Below are 13,653 nucleotides of genomic sequence, written 5' to 3'. Positions count from 1 at the left end.
ATATTCTACATATGGGGAAATTGTTGGCAGAATTTATGCATTTTAATATTAATACTACCTCATCTTGTATGGTTTGGGATGCTATGAAGGCAATCATAAGGGGTATCATACAACAATTCATATTAGAGAAAAATAAAACCAGAGAGGCTTCTATTAAGGCGGCATGTACAGTGCTAACTAACTTAGAACAGTCCCATGCAATGGCTATTAGGCAACAAGATGGGGATCAGTCTCAGGCTTATATTAAATTGATAGAAGCAAGAGAGCTAGCAGCAGGGAAACTTAAGGAAAGAGTGGCTGTTGCTTATAATAAATATCGATCAACTCAATATGAGTATTGTGAGCAGGTGGGCAGGATACTAGCTTTTAACCCATTCGTTGTGCCCGTCGGCCAACGGCTGTCGCAAGCACTACCTCGGTAGTGCTGCGCACGTCTGTTGGCCGACGCGGCCCCGCCCACTCAATGGAACGCCCCGCACCGCGGCGGAATTACTGCCACGGTAAACGGGTTAAAATAGCTAACAATAAGGCTGAGAGTTTGATTACTACAATCAAAGGTGCGGATAATGTTTTTCATACACAAACTCATATGATACTGACACAATTTGTAACTTTTTATGAGGATCTTTATGCCCCATCAGATTCAGTAATAGGGGAGGAGGTTTCCAGCTATTTAGCTAGGGCCGAACTTCCTTTATTATTAGATGAGGATGTTACACAATTCTGCTCAGAGATAATGTCAGAAGACATTTGGACGGCTTTGTCTTCACTCCCTTTGGGTAAAGCTTCATGTGAAGATCAGACACCTGTTGAATTTTATAAAATCTTTAAGAATATAATAACTCCACTTTTTATTAAGGTTATCATAGAAATAGGTGAGTCAGGCATTATATCGCCAACTTAAGATATTACTAAAATCGTTTTTTTTTTTAAAGAAGGGAAAGCCACCTGAAGAGTGCGGATCCTATCGCCCGATCTCACTTATCAATGCAGATGCTAAAATATATGCAAAAATTTTGGGCAACCGCCTTGCTCCTTTGCTGTCCAAACTGGTTTCTAGCCAGCAGCATGGCTTTATAGCAGGTCGGGATACTACAGGACATATTAATACTGCTATAATGGCATTCGGTTTGGCTAAACAATCCGGTGTTAATTTGGGTATGATATTATTGGATACGGAGAAAGCTTTCGACCAAGTGGCATGGGGCTATCTCTGGTCTACCCTTCCTGCATTTGGAATATCAGGCCGATTTTTGGAGTGGGTAAAGGCGCTTTATCATACCCCACAGGCTAAATTAAGTTACGCGGGCTCACAGTCTAGGCTTTTTTGTATAAATAGGGGTATGCGCCAGGGATGCCCTCTCTTCCCACTACTGCTTTAAATCTTGAACCTTTCATCCGGGTTTTACTTGCCAATAAAAATATTTTGCCATTATCTCCAGGACGTAACGAATTAAAAGTCAATGCTTACGCAGATGGCGTTGCTATCTTTACGACGAATCCGGGCCGATCCTTAGAATTGATCATACAAGAAGCAGGAAAATTCGGGTCTTTTTCAGGATATAAACTGAATACTAACAAAACTCAGGTCTCACTAAACTTCAAACCAGATAACCCTGTTATGGGAACATGCTCTGAAGCTACTTACATTGGCATTCATATTATGTCCCAGATTGAGGCCATAATTAAGCTAAATTATGATGCTTTGCTGAGTAATGTTATTAAAAAACGTAAGAATTGGCATAAACTGCCTATAAGTATAATAGGCAGATGTAATATTATAAAAATTACGATCCTCCCGAAGTTTTTGTATTTATTTCGGTCAATTCCTTTGAGAGTTTCCAATTTATTTATTTTTAAACTAGTTGGGGTCGTGAGTAGCTTCATATGGGGATGTATGACGTTACAACGCACACTATTACAACGCATGCACTTACAACGCATTTTTTACAACGCATAATCCATTACAACGCATGACATTACAACGCATGACACTACAACGCATTTTTAAAAAATACCTTTACAACGCACTACCATTACAACGCATACTACCTTTACAACGCATACCATTACAACGCATATTATTAAATTACATTTAAGGTAAGTATTAGATAGTATAGGGGTAAAAATTACTATTCTAACTCCAGGGGGTGCAACAGTAGGGTAAGTGTTGGATAGTGTAGGGGTAAAAATTACTATTCTAACTCCAGGGGGTGCAAAAGTAGGGTAAGTGTTGGATAGTGTAGGGGTAAAAATTACTATTCTAACTCCAGGGGGTGCAACAGTAGGGAAAGTGTTGGATAGTGTAGGGGTAAAAATTACTATTCTAACTCCAGGGGGTGCAACAGTAGGGTAAGTGTTGGATAGTATAGGGGTAAAAATTACTATTCTAACTCCAGGGGGTGCATCAGTAGGGTAAGTGTTGGATAGTATAGGGGTAAAAATTACTATTCTAACTCCAGGGGGTGCATCAGTAGGGTAAGTGTTGGATAGTATAGGGGTAAAAATTACTATTCTAACTCCAGGGGGTGCAACAGTAGGGTAAGTGTTGGATAGTATAGGGGTAAAAATTACTATTCTAACTCCAGGGGGTGCATCAGTAGGGTAAGTGTTGGATATTATAGGGGTAAAAATTACTATTCTAACTCCAGGGGGTGCATCAGTAGGGTAAGTGTTGGATAGTATAGGGGTAAAAATTACTATTCTAACTCCAGGGGGTGCATCAGTAGGGTAAGTGTTGGATAGTATAGGGGTAAAAATTACTATTCTAACTCCAGGGGGTGCATCAGTAGGGTAAGTGTTGGATAGTATAGGGGTAAAAATTACTATTCTAACTCCAGGGGGTGCATCAGTAGGGTAAGTGTTGGATAGTATAGGGGTAAAAATTACTATTCTAACTCCAGGGGGTGCATCAGTAGGGTAAGTGTTGGATAGTATAGGGGTAAAAATTACTATTCTAACTCCAGGGGGTGCATCAGTAGGGTAAGTGTTGGATAGTATAGGGGTAAAAATTACTATTCTAACTCCAGGGGGTGCATCAGTAGGGTAGGTGTTGGATAGTGTAGTGTAATATTATGCGTTGTAATGGTATGCGTTGTAATGGTAGTATGCGTTGTAATGGAATGCGTTGTAAAGGTAGTTTTTAAAAATGCGTTGTAGTGTCATGCGTTGTAATATCATGCGTTGTAATGGATTATGCGTTGTAAAAAATGCGTTGTAATGGTAGTGCGTTGTAAAAGTTGCGTTGTAAAGGTTGTTCCCCTTCATATGGGGCTATAAGCGTGCTCGCTGTGCAATTACATTTCTAAAGTATCCTTTCAATCAAGGCGGTCTTTTACTTCCTGATTTTAAATTATATTATTGGGCCTCTTTCATGAATAGGTTACGTAGCTTTTTCTCTAACAAGGATCAGTATTTCAATCATAAACTTTTACTAGGCCAGGACAGCTGTAAGTTCCTCTACCGATACATGATCCGAACTATTTTAAGAGGGTACGCTTCAAGACCGTCAGGCGGCTAGTCTCTATTTGGCGAGAAATTGCCGCTAGGTACTCTTTACCGGTATACTTTAATAAATTCCCTCTGTGGGATAACCGCTTCTCCCAGACATTTTTCATGATGGGATTGCAAAGCAGTGAGCTAGATTGGGTGTGGATAAGTTGGAAGATTTTTATGATTGTAATGGCTTTCGATTCTTTCAAAATTTGCAGGATACTTTTTTGATACCACGGCAACATTATTATAAATATTTACAATTTAGAGATTTGGGGGGGAATTCACAGTGTCTTAAATCGATAGCGACTCAGGATTTATTGATGTTTTTACATGGGGCACCTCCGAAGAAGACAATGTGTGCAGCATTTAAGCTCCTTTGCCAGGAAAGAGCTCATCCTTGTCTGCAGTTAGTTTCCAAATGGAGTTTAATCCTTGCGACTGAAATAACTCCTAAAAAAGTGGATGAGGCATTTTGTATACTAAAAGAAGCTGTTTGGTCTATCAACGTGAGACTACAACAGTTTAAAACGGTGTGTATGCTGTATTATACTCCCAAGAAGATAGCTAGGTAGGCTCAATCAAGAACTCACTTTTCAAGTAATAGGACGAATTGTCCTAAATTTGGAGAATATAGGGCTGATATTCTCCATATGTTTGTTACTTGTCCACAGCTAAGGGCTTTTTGGCAGGAGGTTATATTAGTCAGTAAAAATCGCCTTAGGTTAGATCTGATTTTTTTCTAATGAGGAGATTATGCTGGGGTATAAGGAGGATGCTAATCCGGCACGTCGTGCATTACTGTCTGTGATTATAGTTTCTGCTAGATTAGCTATTTCTAGAGCTTGGATCTCTCCAAAATCCTGTAGGGCAGCAGAATGGCGGGCTATTGTTATTGAGGTCTTTGAGAGGGAGAAGGTCTTGGCTAAAGTTAGAGGCCTAAATTCGATGCGGAGATTTAACACGGTGTGGCATGGAATAAGTAACATTGAACGTTAGATTTTGTGGTTTGTTTTACCATGTATTCGTTTTGTTCTGCTCCCCTGGTGACAAGATTGTATTCGTATTGAAAATATAACATGTTGATGTATGTGGTTTTTGGTTTTGCCTCCCATGCAAAAAAATTAATTAAAAAATAATAATAAAAGGAGGAAACGCCCTAGGTACCTTCACTCGATGATAAATCCTTACACACCAGCCCGCAATCTGAGATCTGCGGGAGCCCACCTGGTCACAGTACCTAAAATCCAAAGGGCCAGGATGGGAGCCATCTTGCAGCCACTGACTCTGAGAGTCGAAGCTACTGAAAGCAACTTTCGTAAACTACTAAAAACCTGGCTATTTCAACCCTAATTTGCGACTTTCTGTATATTCACCACAGTATTCCTCTTTCTTCTTAGCGTAGGTGGAGCTTTGACTTCTCTTCCTCTGGGGGTCTCTATCCTAGCGCAGGGACACCGTTGGGTGTAACCATGCACTTTATAAATGGAATTTTATTTATTTTATTAACCGACCGAATCAGTGCCACCCTATGGGTAAGCAGTAGAACTAGTGCCAGCTTGTGGGCAGGGTGAGAACAAGGCCTGGCCATGGTGGGTGGGGGGGGGGGGGTAGAATGAAAAATCAGTGTCAGGTTAAGCAGGGAGCAGAGGAATCAGTGCCTTCCTGGGAAGGAAGAGGAGACCCTGTTGGACTAATCTGCCAGAATCAGACTCACCCAGTAGTGTAGATGTGGTGGTCCTGGCAGCAAATCTGGGACACAATGTCGGTGTGCGAGTTGTCTGAACTCCCCTTTACTCTGTCAATCACATGGCCTGACACCTTTCTCTCATCAAGCGGGAACACCATGAGCTGGCCTTTGAACCCACACACCAGCAGATGCCGCTGCACGTTGATAGCGATGCTGAAGATGGGACGACCCAGCTGAAGGGAGAAGAACAAAGTAAATGCGACTAGCAAAGGATCATGGAAAAAAGTTGAGCATCCAGGGAAAAGGGGTGAAGCTTCATGGAGAGTAAAGTGGGGGATGTGGAGTGGAAAGAGAGAAGCAAAGTAAGTGTAGAGCAGGTCATAACGATAAGAGGAAACACTGAGGTCCCAGAACAGGTGATCTAGGGGAGAAGGAGAAGCAGAAGCGGGAAAGAGGAGAAATGAGTGTAGACAACAGTAGAAGTCAAAAATGCGTCACTACCATTTGCATAGTGTTTTCAGTAAGCAAACCAACCCTCTGACAGAGGGCTTGGCGGAATTGTCCTTGCCAAGAAATTACTGATATTGTTTGAGGATCTAGTATTGTATTCTTATCAACAAGGACATTTTTTTAAATATACTCTTAGACATGTCAATAGAACAGTCCAAGAGGAAAAGGAAAACAGTGATAACTATGCATGCACACACAGTGCATCAACTGGAACAACATTATTAAATGTAATACTGTTTGGCAGGAGAAGCAGTCAAGATCAATCATTCTACCTATCTCAATGCATACATATGTGATTAAATGCCCTTGCTGTAAACTATTTGCATAGCTGCCAAGATTTCATATTGCTATGTGTGACATTTTCATAATTTCAGTGTAATTATGAGTAACGTTCAAGTGACACTTTCTGTGAGAAAAATCATGCAGTGAAGTTGAGGGAAACATATAAATATCATAGATTTCACCCATTTGAGCAACGAGAAACTCTAAGAAGATCTTAAAACTGCTGCAAAGCACCAGAAATGGAAGGTCACTGTGGGACCCGACTGTACCAAATAAGATGTGAGAGGCCCCAGCAGGGATGATCTCAGCTGCCTGCTAATAAATTATCATAATTCCTCAGTCACGACAGCTGATTTGCAGAGAGAGAGTGAGAGGCTGCACACACAAAAGTAAATTAAATTAGGAAGAAGCTACCAGTGAGTATGACACTTACTAGATTAAAACCAACAAAGTTTTGCCCGTGTGCCTAGCAAAAAACGATTTACAACCGAGTCCAAATGAATATCACTGCGCGATGGATATGTTAAAGAATGTATATAACTGGCAAACATATTAACCTACAGCAGAGGTCTTCAAACTGTGGGGCGCGCCCCCCTGGGGGGGGCGTGTATGGGTTCCCAGGGGGGCGCTAATGCCTCTGAAAGTACATGTAAATGAAGATGGCCTGGAAGTGCAGCGAGCTTTATTTGCTGCATTTCCAGGCCATCTTCATTTACACCCAGGCCTTGAAGTGAAAGTTACAACTGTTATCAGAGTGTGGTGGGGTCGGGGGTCAGTGAGTGTGCTGGCAGGATCAAAGAAGTTTTTTTTTAAAAAAGGGCAAGTGTTTTGTGTTATTACAGTCTTTTAAGTGTGTATGAAATAATACAATAACAGAGGAATTGAAAAATAAATGCAAGTTAAACTAACTGGTGATAAATGCACTCTTTTAGGTTATGAAACCTCAGTTTGCAACTACCATCATTGTAAATGTGTGTGTACGTGTGTTAGCATTTTGAGCATAGTTATGGCTTTCCTGCATTTGCCACATAATCCATCATCTGCTGCATGATTTGCAGATTTTTAAAAAAAAACACGTTTCGAGCTCAAACGGCAGCAGCAACACGCTACCTTGCAGTGGAAAGCCCTTTCTAAAGGTTGACTGGTCACCTTTCTGTTGCTTATTGCTATATGCGGGTGTTAAAGTGGTACTACTGAGGGGAAATATATGCCAGGACACTTAACAAGTCGAAAAATGGCAAAATAATGCTATCACAAAATAGGCAAGATTATGCAGCATTATTCGCCTCTGCTTGTTGCATAATTTGGCCGTCTCTTGCCACATAATTCCAGTGGCCCTGTTTATAGTGCTATGAGGTCTCAGCCTGTAGCAGAAAGCATTCTGAATATGTAAGTCATTATTTTAAAATAGTATTTAAATAGTCTACACTAAGCTGCTGTTGCAGCAAAATGATGCAGTGATTGAGGTAAAACAAGTTCTTACATATTATACTTTTTAGTAATAAGTAATACAACTGTATCTAATGCAGACATTTTTTAAAGTACCTCCACTATTCCAAATCTCAGCTAACACCCCTGCATTACATCTCAAAAAGAATAAATCTTTGCCGCCATGAAGCTTTAAGCAGAGCCGCTGGATTAATTCAGTAGGATAGGACCACATTATGCTGCAGGGTTGACTAAATAATGCAACAAAAAATAGGTTAATTATGTGGCACATTTTGTGGTTAGCATTACTTCATTATTTTGCTATTTTAACTCATGGTAACGCTGTCAAGGGAAATATTTCATCTCACCCAAATACAGCCGTAAGCAACTACAAGATTGCCAGTCAATCTTTGCAAAGGGCCTCCCACTGCTCCGGAACACTTTGCCTCGTTTTAAGTAACTTTTGTTCCGTTTAAGCTAAAATCAAGTTTTTTTTGCTGGAATCTGCAAATTATGGATTATGTAGCAAATACGGTAAACTCATAATTATGTGCAAAAATAATACTGCTGCAGAAACTCATAATTCCAGTGGCCCTGGCTTTAAGTGACTCAATCAATTAATGGCTGGTTTCTTTTTCAACTTTCTGCACTACCGCCACACCCTTCGCTTTCAGGCAGAGGCACCTCAAAGTCAATATTAACCATTCTGGAGCAGTTTTGTGTGTGAAAGCTGAGCCCATGGGGTGGCAGGTAGAAGGCCAGCAGGGTTGCATTCAGATGCAAAGCCCTAATCCTCTCGACTACTGGAGCCTCACAGTAATGGTCCAGGAGACAGAGGAAAGGAGTGAGATTCATTGATATTGTCAAAGAGAAGGCCCAGAATAGGGAGCACTGTATGGGGACTCATTTTTATGTTTACAAATGGCCAGAGACAGCTCCTTGAGAGAAATACCCCAAAGAAGGGGACCATATAAGTGGTCTCTTTTTTAATTTCTTTTTAAAAAGGCCATTCATTAGTGAAGCTGGTACTGCTGCCAGGTGTGCAAGTGGCCACTGCTGGTTATCATTAGGGAAGCATATGAAGCAGGACTGGGGCTCAGGGGTTTGAGGGGCCCACTGCATCACAATTATGACAGTTTACCTTTAAAAAAGGGGCATGGCAGAATATTTTTCTTTCTAGCATTAGGGCCGAGGTGATGATCCGCCAAAGTGGGGAAGAGGTAAAAGATGCAAAGGAGATAGCCTGCTACTTAGGACTGCAGTTATGAGAAATGCAGCAGGTGTAGTTGCATTGGGGTCCAAGAGTGGGGGGGGCTCACAACACCCCAATTATGGGGGTAAGTATGTTTGGGATAATACATGTTTTTGTTTGATGCTTTTGCTGTATTAGAAGTCTCATATTTAGTGAGGTTTGTAAGCTATAGAAAAAGTACTCCTGAAATCATCTCATAAGCCCCACTCCCTATGCGCACCCATTTCCCTCCTACTCCCCCAATCCTTGCCATAATGTTTTGGAGGGGGGCCCGACTTCGAAATATTTTGCTTAGGGGGGGCTCTGAGCAAAAAAGTTTGAAGACCTCTGACCTACAGTTACTTATGGACACTCCTTTGAGTCATTCCTAAGAGGACTTAATTTCCATGTTTTCTGTTCTTAAGCATAAATACATAGATTTAACTTCCTATCTGTCATTATGCGCACAAAAAAGACAGTAAAAAAACGTCAGCCTTAACTACAAGTAACCATAATTAAAAAAACATACGTGTCGCTGACTTCGTATTGAAGGCGCACACTCGGCTAACGACTTCTACATACTTCCAGGAATAATTCAACACATTTCATGACCCTCACAGTCGCTTGGCATTCACTTGAGCTCAACTTTGTAAATATGTATTATATACCTGTATTAACCTAATTTTGCCACCTTCAATTTTTTTTATTATCCTGATTGTATATGTAATCAATCAATCAATCAAAAAGTGCTTTATTCGATTTTTGTCCCATAAAAATCATAAAAGCATAAATAACCATTTATACAATTATCAGATAATTTTTGTTTTCAATATTCCAAACACTATTATAAAAACATTATAAAGATTTCTATTAAAATATTAGGACAATAAAAAAGTCATTTATACAGTACATTGTTTGTTAAAAGTTATAAGATGAGTAGGCCAATATTATAATACGAAACATTAGGTTAGACCCTCATATTTACAATACGTATAAATAGCATTACAAAGACGCCCTATAGTTGCTAACAGGAGAATCTAAATCAAGTTGTTTCCTACACTTAATTATTTTCTTTAAAAATGAGGCGACATTTATTATTAAACATTCATTGTCAAGAAATTGAAGAGCAATATAAGCTGGGCGACATTGTCGGAGACCCCATATTTTTAAGATCGGTTTTATCCACTTTTTCCTCAATTCATTATAGAAGTTACAAAACAAAGTGACGTGCATCGTTGATTGTAGAGATACATTGTCACACGGACAAATTGATAAATTTTTAGACCAATCATTGACCGTTGGGAAGCTGACCAATTTGTATATGTAACACGTTAGTGTGTAAATCTCTGTATGTAATTTACATGGTTCTATTGTACTCTGACACCTTTGGGTAAAGTCTGTGCTATATTAAAACTGCATTAAATAAATAAATGAAACTGATTCGGAAATGGGTGGTACCGGATCTGAGAGTCACGACACCTGTGATCGGACACAACCCCAGGGGATGACCACGACAAGGGTCTGTGCAGCAGCATGTGTAGGCAGGAGGTCAAACACATTCCCTCCGGTGCCAGACCACAGCAGCAATTTCTGGGGGCCCGGCTGGACAGGCAGGAAATTGAAAATAAACATCTTGCCAATTAGCCTGTATTGACCGGGACTTGACCTTCAGCCACCAGCCAAACGCAAGTCCGAAGGCAGACGAGTTCAGGTACAATTAGGGTATCAGGCAATCTGAGGGCTAATATTTTATATATATTAAAAACAGTGCACTGACTGCTGCGCACCAGAAGTCTCACACAGCAGCGCCCGAGTGGCAGGCTGTAAGTGCCGCAGGCCGGCTCCTCGGCTCACAATGTTCCTGCCGTACCTTCTGAGCTGCAGCCCCGGGGACGGCTGTCGCTCACTCAGCAGAGCACTTGGACGCCGTGCTGCTGTAATCAAATGCCGCTCAGACGGTCGCGGCCACTCTGCTTCACCCCTCACAGCACGCAGGTGATCACGGCGGATCAAAGTGTGTGATGAATACATTTTAATGTGGTAATGCAGTCTACCACATTAAAAAGTGTTAATCTCACGCCTGATGCGTGGTACTTGGCAGGACTGGAGTGCAGGATGGAAACTCTGTGCTGAGCAGCAGAAGCCAGGCAGTGTGGTTTACGGTGGGCAGTCAGTCTATGCAGCTTGTGCTGGGTTTTGGCATTGCCATCACCCGCTTCACCCCTCTGTAGTGTCCTGCGAGACACGTTCTAGTGTCTCACAGGAAGCTGTAATCCCAGCCACTCCCTCGAGGGCTGGACACACTGCACCCCCAAACCCATCCATCATGGGTGCCAAGAGTGACGTGGCCCCGGTCAATAAAAGAGCCCGAGTGCACGTGCTCGAGGCCAGTTTGTAGTAAGATACTACTCGTGTCTGCGTCCATCCTTTCACACCATGTGGGCCTGAGGCCCAACACCACATTGGCGACGAGGCGGGTCGCTCACCCCGAGTGCCTGCTGCTTCATCGTCCCTCGTGGGGAGGGACCAGGCCTGACAGGCGGCGACCCCCCTGTCGTGCCAGTCTTGGCCACCGGCGCATGCGGAGAAAATAAGCACCTTGTGCCACTCGACTGCCGCCCCCACCCCCATAGGACCCGGAGGATCGGCGTAGCCCGCTGAGAGGCTCGCACAGGCCTGCTTGCCAGCACGTCAGCGGAGACTGTGCCAAGAGTGAAGGAGGAGGCCACCCAGTGCTCGACCCAGCACCTCAGGTGCCCACATACTGCCGCTTCAGTGGCCTGCCTGCAAGAGGTCAGTGGCAACAACGGACACACAAGGAGGCACCACGGCTAGCGCCGTGCAGGAGGCAGCCGTGTCGGCGGACCCTCGAAGCCCCCCTGCCCTAATGCGCCCACAGGCTACCCCACCTGCCGCTTCTACACCGGGAAACGAGGAACGCTGTCCGGACATGGCGCAATAAGCCTGGTCCCTGCACCGGTAAAAGTGCGCTATCAGACACTCACCTCAGCGGCCCCACCACCAACGTGAGGACAGAAGATAATACCGTGCTGCGATCTAGAGGGACGAGAGCGCTCTGAGTCACGGCCTCCCTGCAGCGCTCTGAGTCACGGCCTCCCTGCAGCCGCATGCATGAAGCTACTGCGGCACCCCTGACAGCGGGGCGACGCATTGCAGCCTGGGAAAAGGAAGAGATCTGCGCCCAGCTGGAACGGCCGAGTCAAAACACCGGCAAGAGTATGTTTTTCCTGCACATACCCCCAGATACCTGCCACACCAATTGCGCTGCTCCAGCCAGCCAAGGCATCCTCCGTACAGCGCGTACTGCAGGAAGAGTCCTGTCACCTGTTTCCACGATGCCCGAGGAACCATAGGAGCAGCAGGAGGTGAAAGACTGCCATGCCTGCATCGTCTAGCAGACAAGGACAACACTGCACCGAGGCCTGAAAATTCCAAAAACGACTGCTAGGCCCTGTGCAGTGAAATGCTGCACTGCCACCTAGCAGCCACAAGTGGTACTGCAGCCGCCCCAGGCAAGTACTTGAGGAAAGAAACAGCCTACAGTGCAAAATCTTAGCATGAAGACCCAGGCCCATGCATCCACAAAGCTGCTGAGACCGGTGGACCCCAGGCCTAGGAACAAGGCTGAGCAGTGTGAATGCCTCAGACCCTCACACAAGCATAGGGTGCAACCCCCTTCACCCTAACGCCAAGCGAACCGCACAGTGCTCCCAGCTCCCACACTGTAGCCACAGACAGCAGTCAGTCCCTGCAAGAACCCCGTCCCACTGGCTACCAACCAACACAATTGTACATGACCTCAGCGAACAGGGAAGCTGGCATCCTGAGGGGCAGTACCAATCACTGAAAGGAGGAGCCAGACAAGGGAGAGCATCCTGCGAAGGCTGAGGCCCACCAACATTGCAAGTGGCCCCACACCGGCATCATTATCCCAGCGTGGGCTCATAATGGCAGCAAGCCGACCCGGCACCAGGACAGATAGCCAGCCGTGCCCCCCATGAGCGGCGGGCACGTAGCCAAGTAGGCCGGAGGAGAGGCCCTGACACGCCACCACCCTGCTCGAAGTAGCAGGATCAGCCAAAGGAGATTGTAAGGTGATCCTAGCAGGAGGACTTGCACCGGTGCATTCATCGAGCGGTCCAGCGCACTGGCTGCCCACTGCGACCGACGTCAGCAGACCAGTGACAAGTGTAGCTGCACTGTACCCTACGGACCAGCTGCACCAGAGCACCTTGTAGGGTCCTGCTAACCAATCGGCAACAGCAGTCAACAGATCCCGGAGTGCACATTGCCACCACAAGGAAGACTGCCTGCTCACACCCAGTTGCTGAGACTGCACCAGGCGCAGCAAGACATGCCCTCAGAAAGGAATGCCCAGGAAAGCGGCCCTCTACACCCTGCAAGTAAGCGCAGCAAGGACACCTTCGAAGACAGTAAAGTCTCCAGGTAGCTGCCACCCTCAAGAGCCCCAAGGTGCCCCAAGCTGCACCAGTACAAACCAGTACCATAGAGGCAAGAGCACCGCCTGCCACCTCTGCAAAGTTCAAGGAGAGACTGATAAACCCTGCAAGGAGCTACAAGGAACTCAGAGCTACACACGGACAACCACTACCAATAAGAAGGGACGACCAGCTAAGACAGCGATGTCTCAAGGAAAGCTGCCCCCAGCAATAGCGCAAGACAGACTGGTGCAGAGCACGCACCACACGTGGCTGCCCAATGCCACCGCCTGGGAAGAGGTCGCATCACCCGCCCCCACTGGTGAACAGGCACAACCGCCAACCACACCACAGGCACACCAGTGCCGGAAGGGAGCGCCCAAGACGAAGACGGAGCGCACGTGGTCCGAAGCGCGCAGAAGACCACACAAGCGAATCTGACAGCACGGGCAGGCGCCCGGGAGAAAGATACTTCTCCGCAAAAAAAAGAAAAAAAAAAAAGCACTACTGAACGCAGGTAGGAGAGCACCCACATCTCCACCGCCCCAGCGAAGCCCCGC

The 13,653-nt window shown here is 44.8% G+C and overlaps 1 protein-coding gene across 1 annotated transcript in view; it reads right to left on the bottom strand.

The window, feature by feature from the left end:
- The window catches only part of LOC146811282 (uncharacterized), a 117,037-nt gene that overhangs the window by 69,536 nt on the left and 33,848 nt on the right, over positions 1 to 13,653 (bottom strand). The window contains exon 4 of the mRNA XM_085618354.1: positions 5,210 to 5,415. Coding sequence (XP_085474480.1) covers positions 5,210 to 5,415 — 206 coding nt within the window. The remainder of the gene's footprint in view (positions 1 to 5,209; positions 5,416 to 13,653) is intronic.

The sequence above is a fragment of the Triturus cristatus genome, chromosome 7, assembly GCF_964204655.1.
Source record: "Triturus cristatus chromosome 7, aTriCri1.1, whole genome shotgun sequence".
Taxonomy (NCBI): domain Eukaryota; kingdom Metazoa; phylum Chordata; class Amphibia; order Caudata; family Salamandridae; genus Triturus; species Triturus cristatus.
This window is presented reverse-complemented; position numbering and strand designations above follow the sequence as displayed.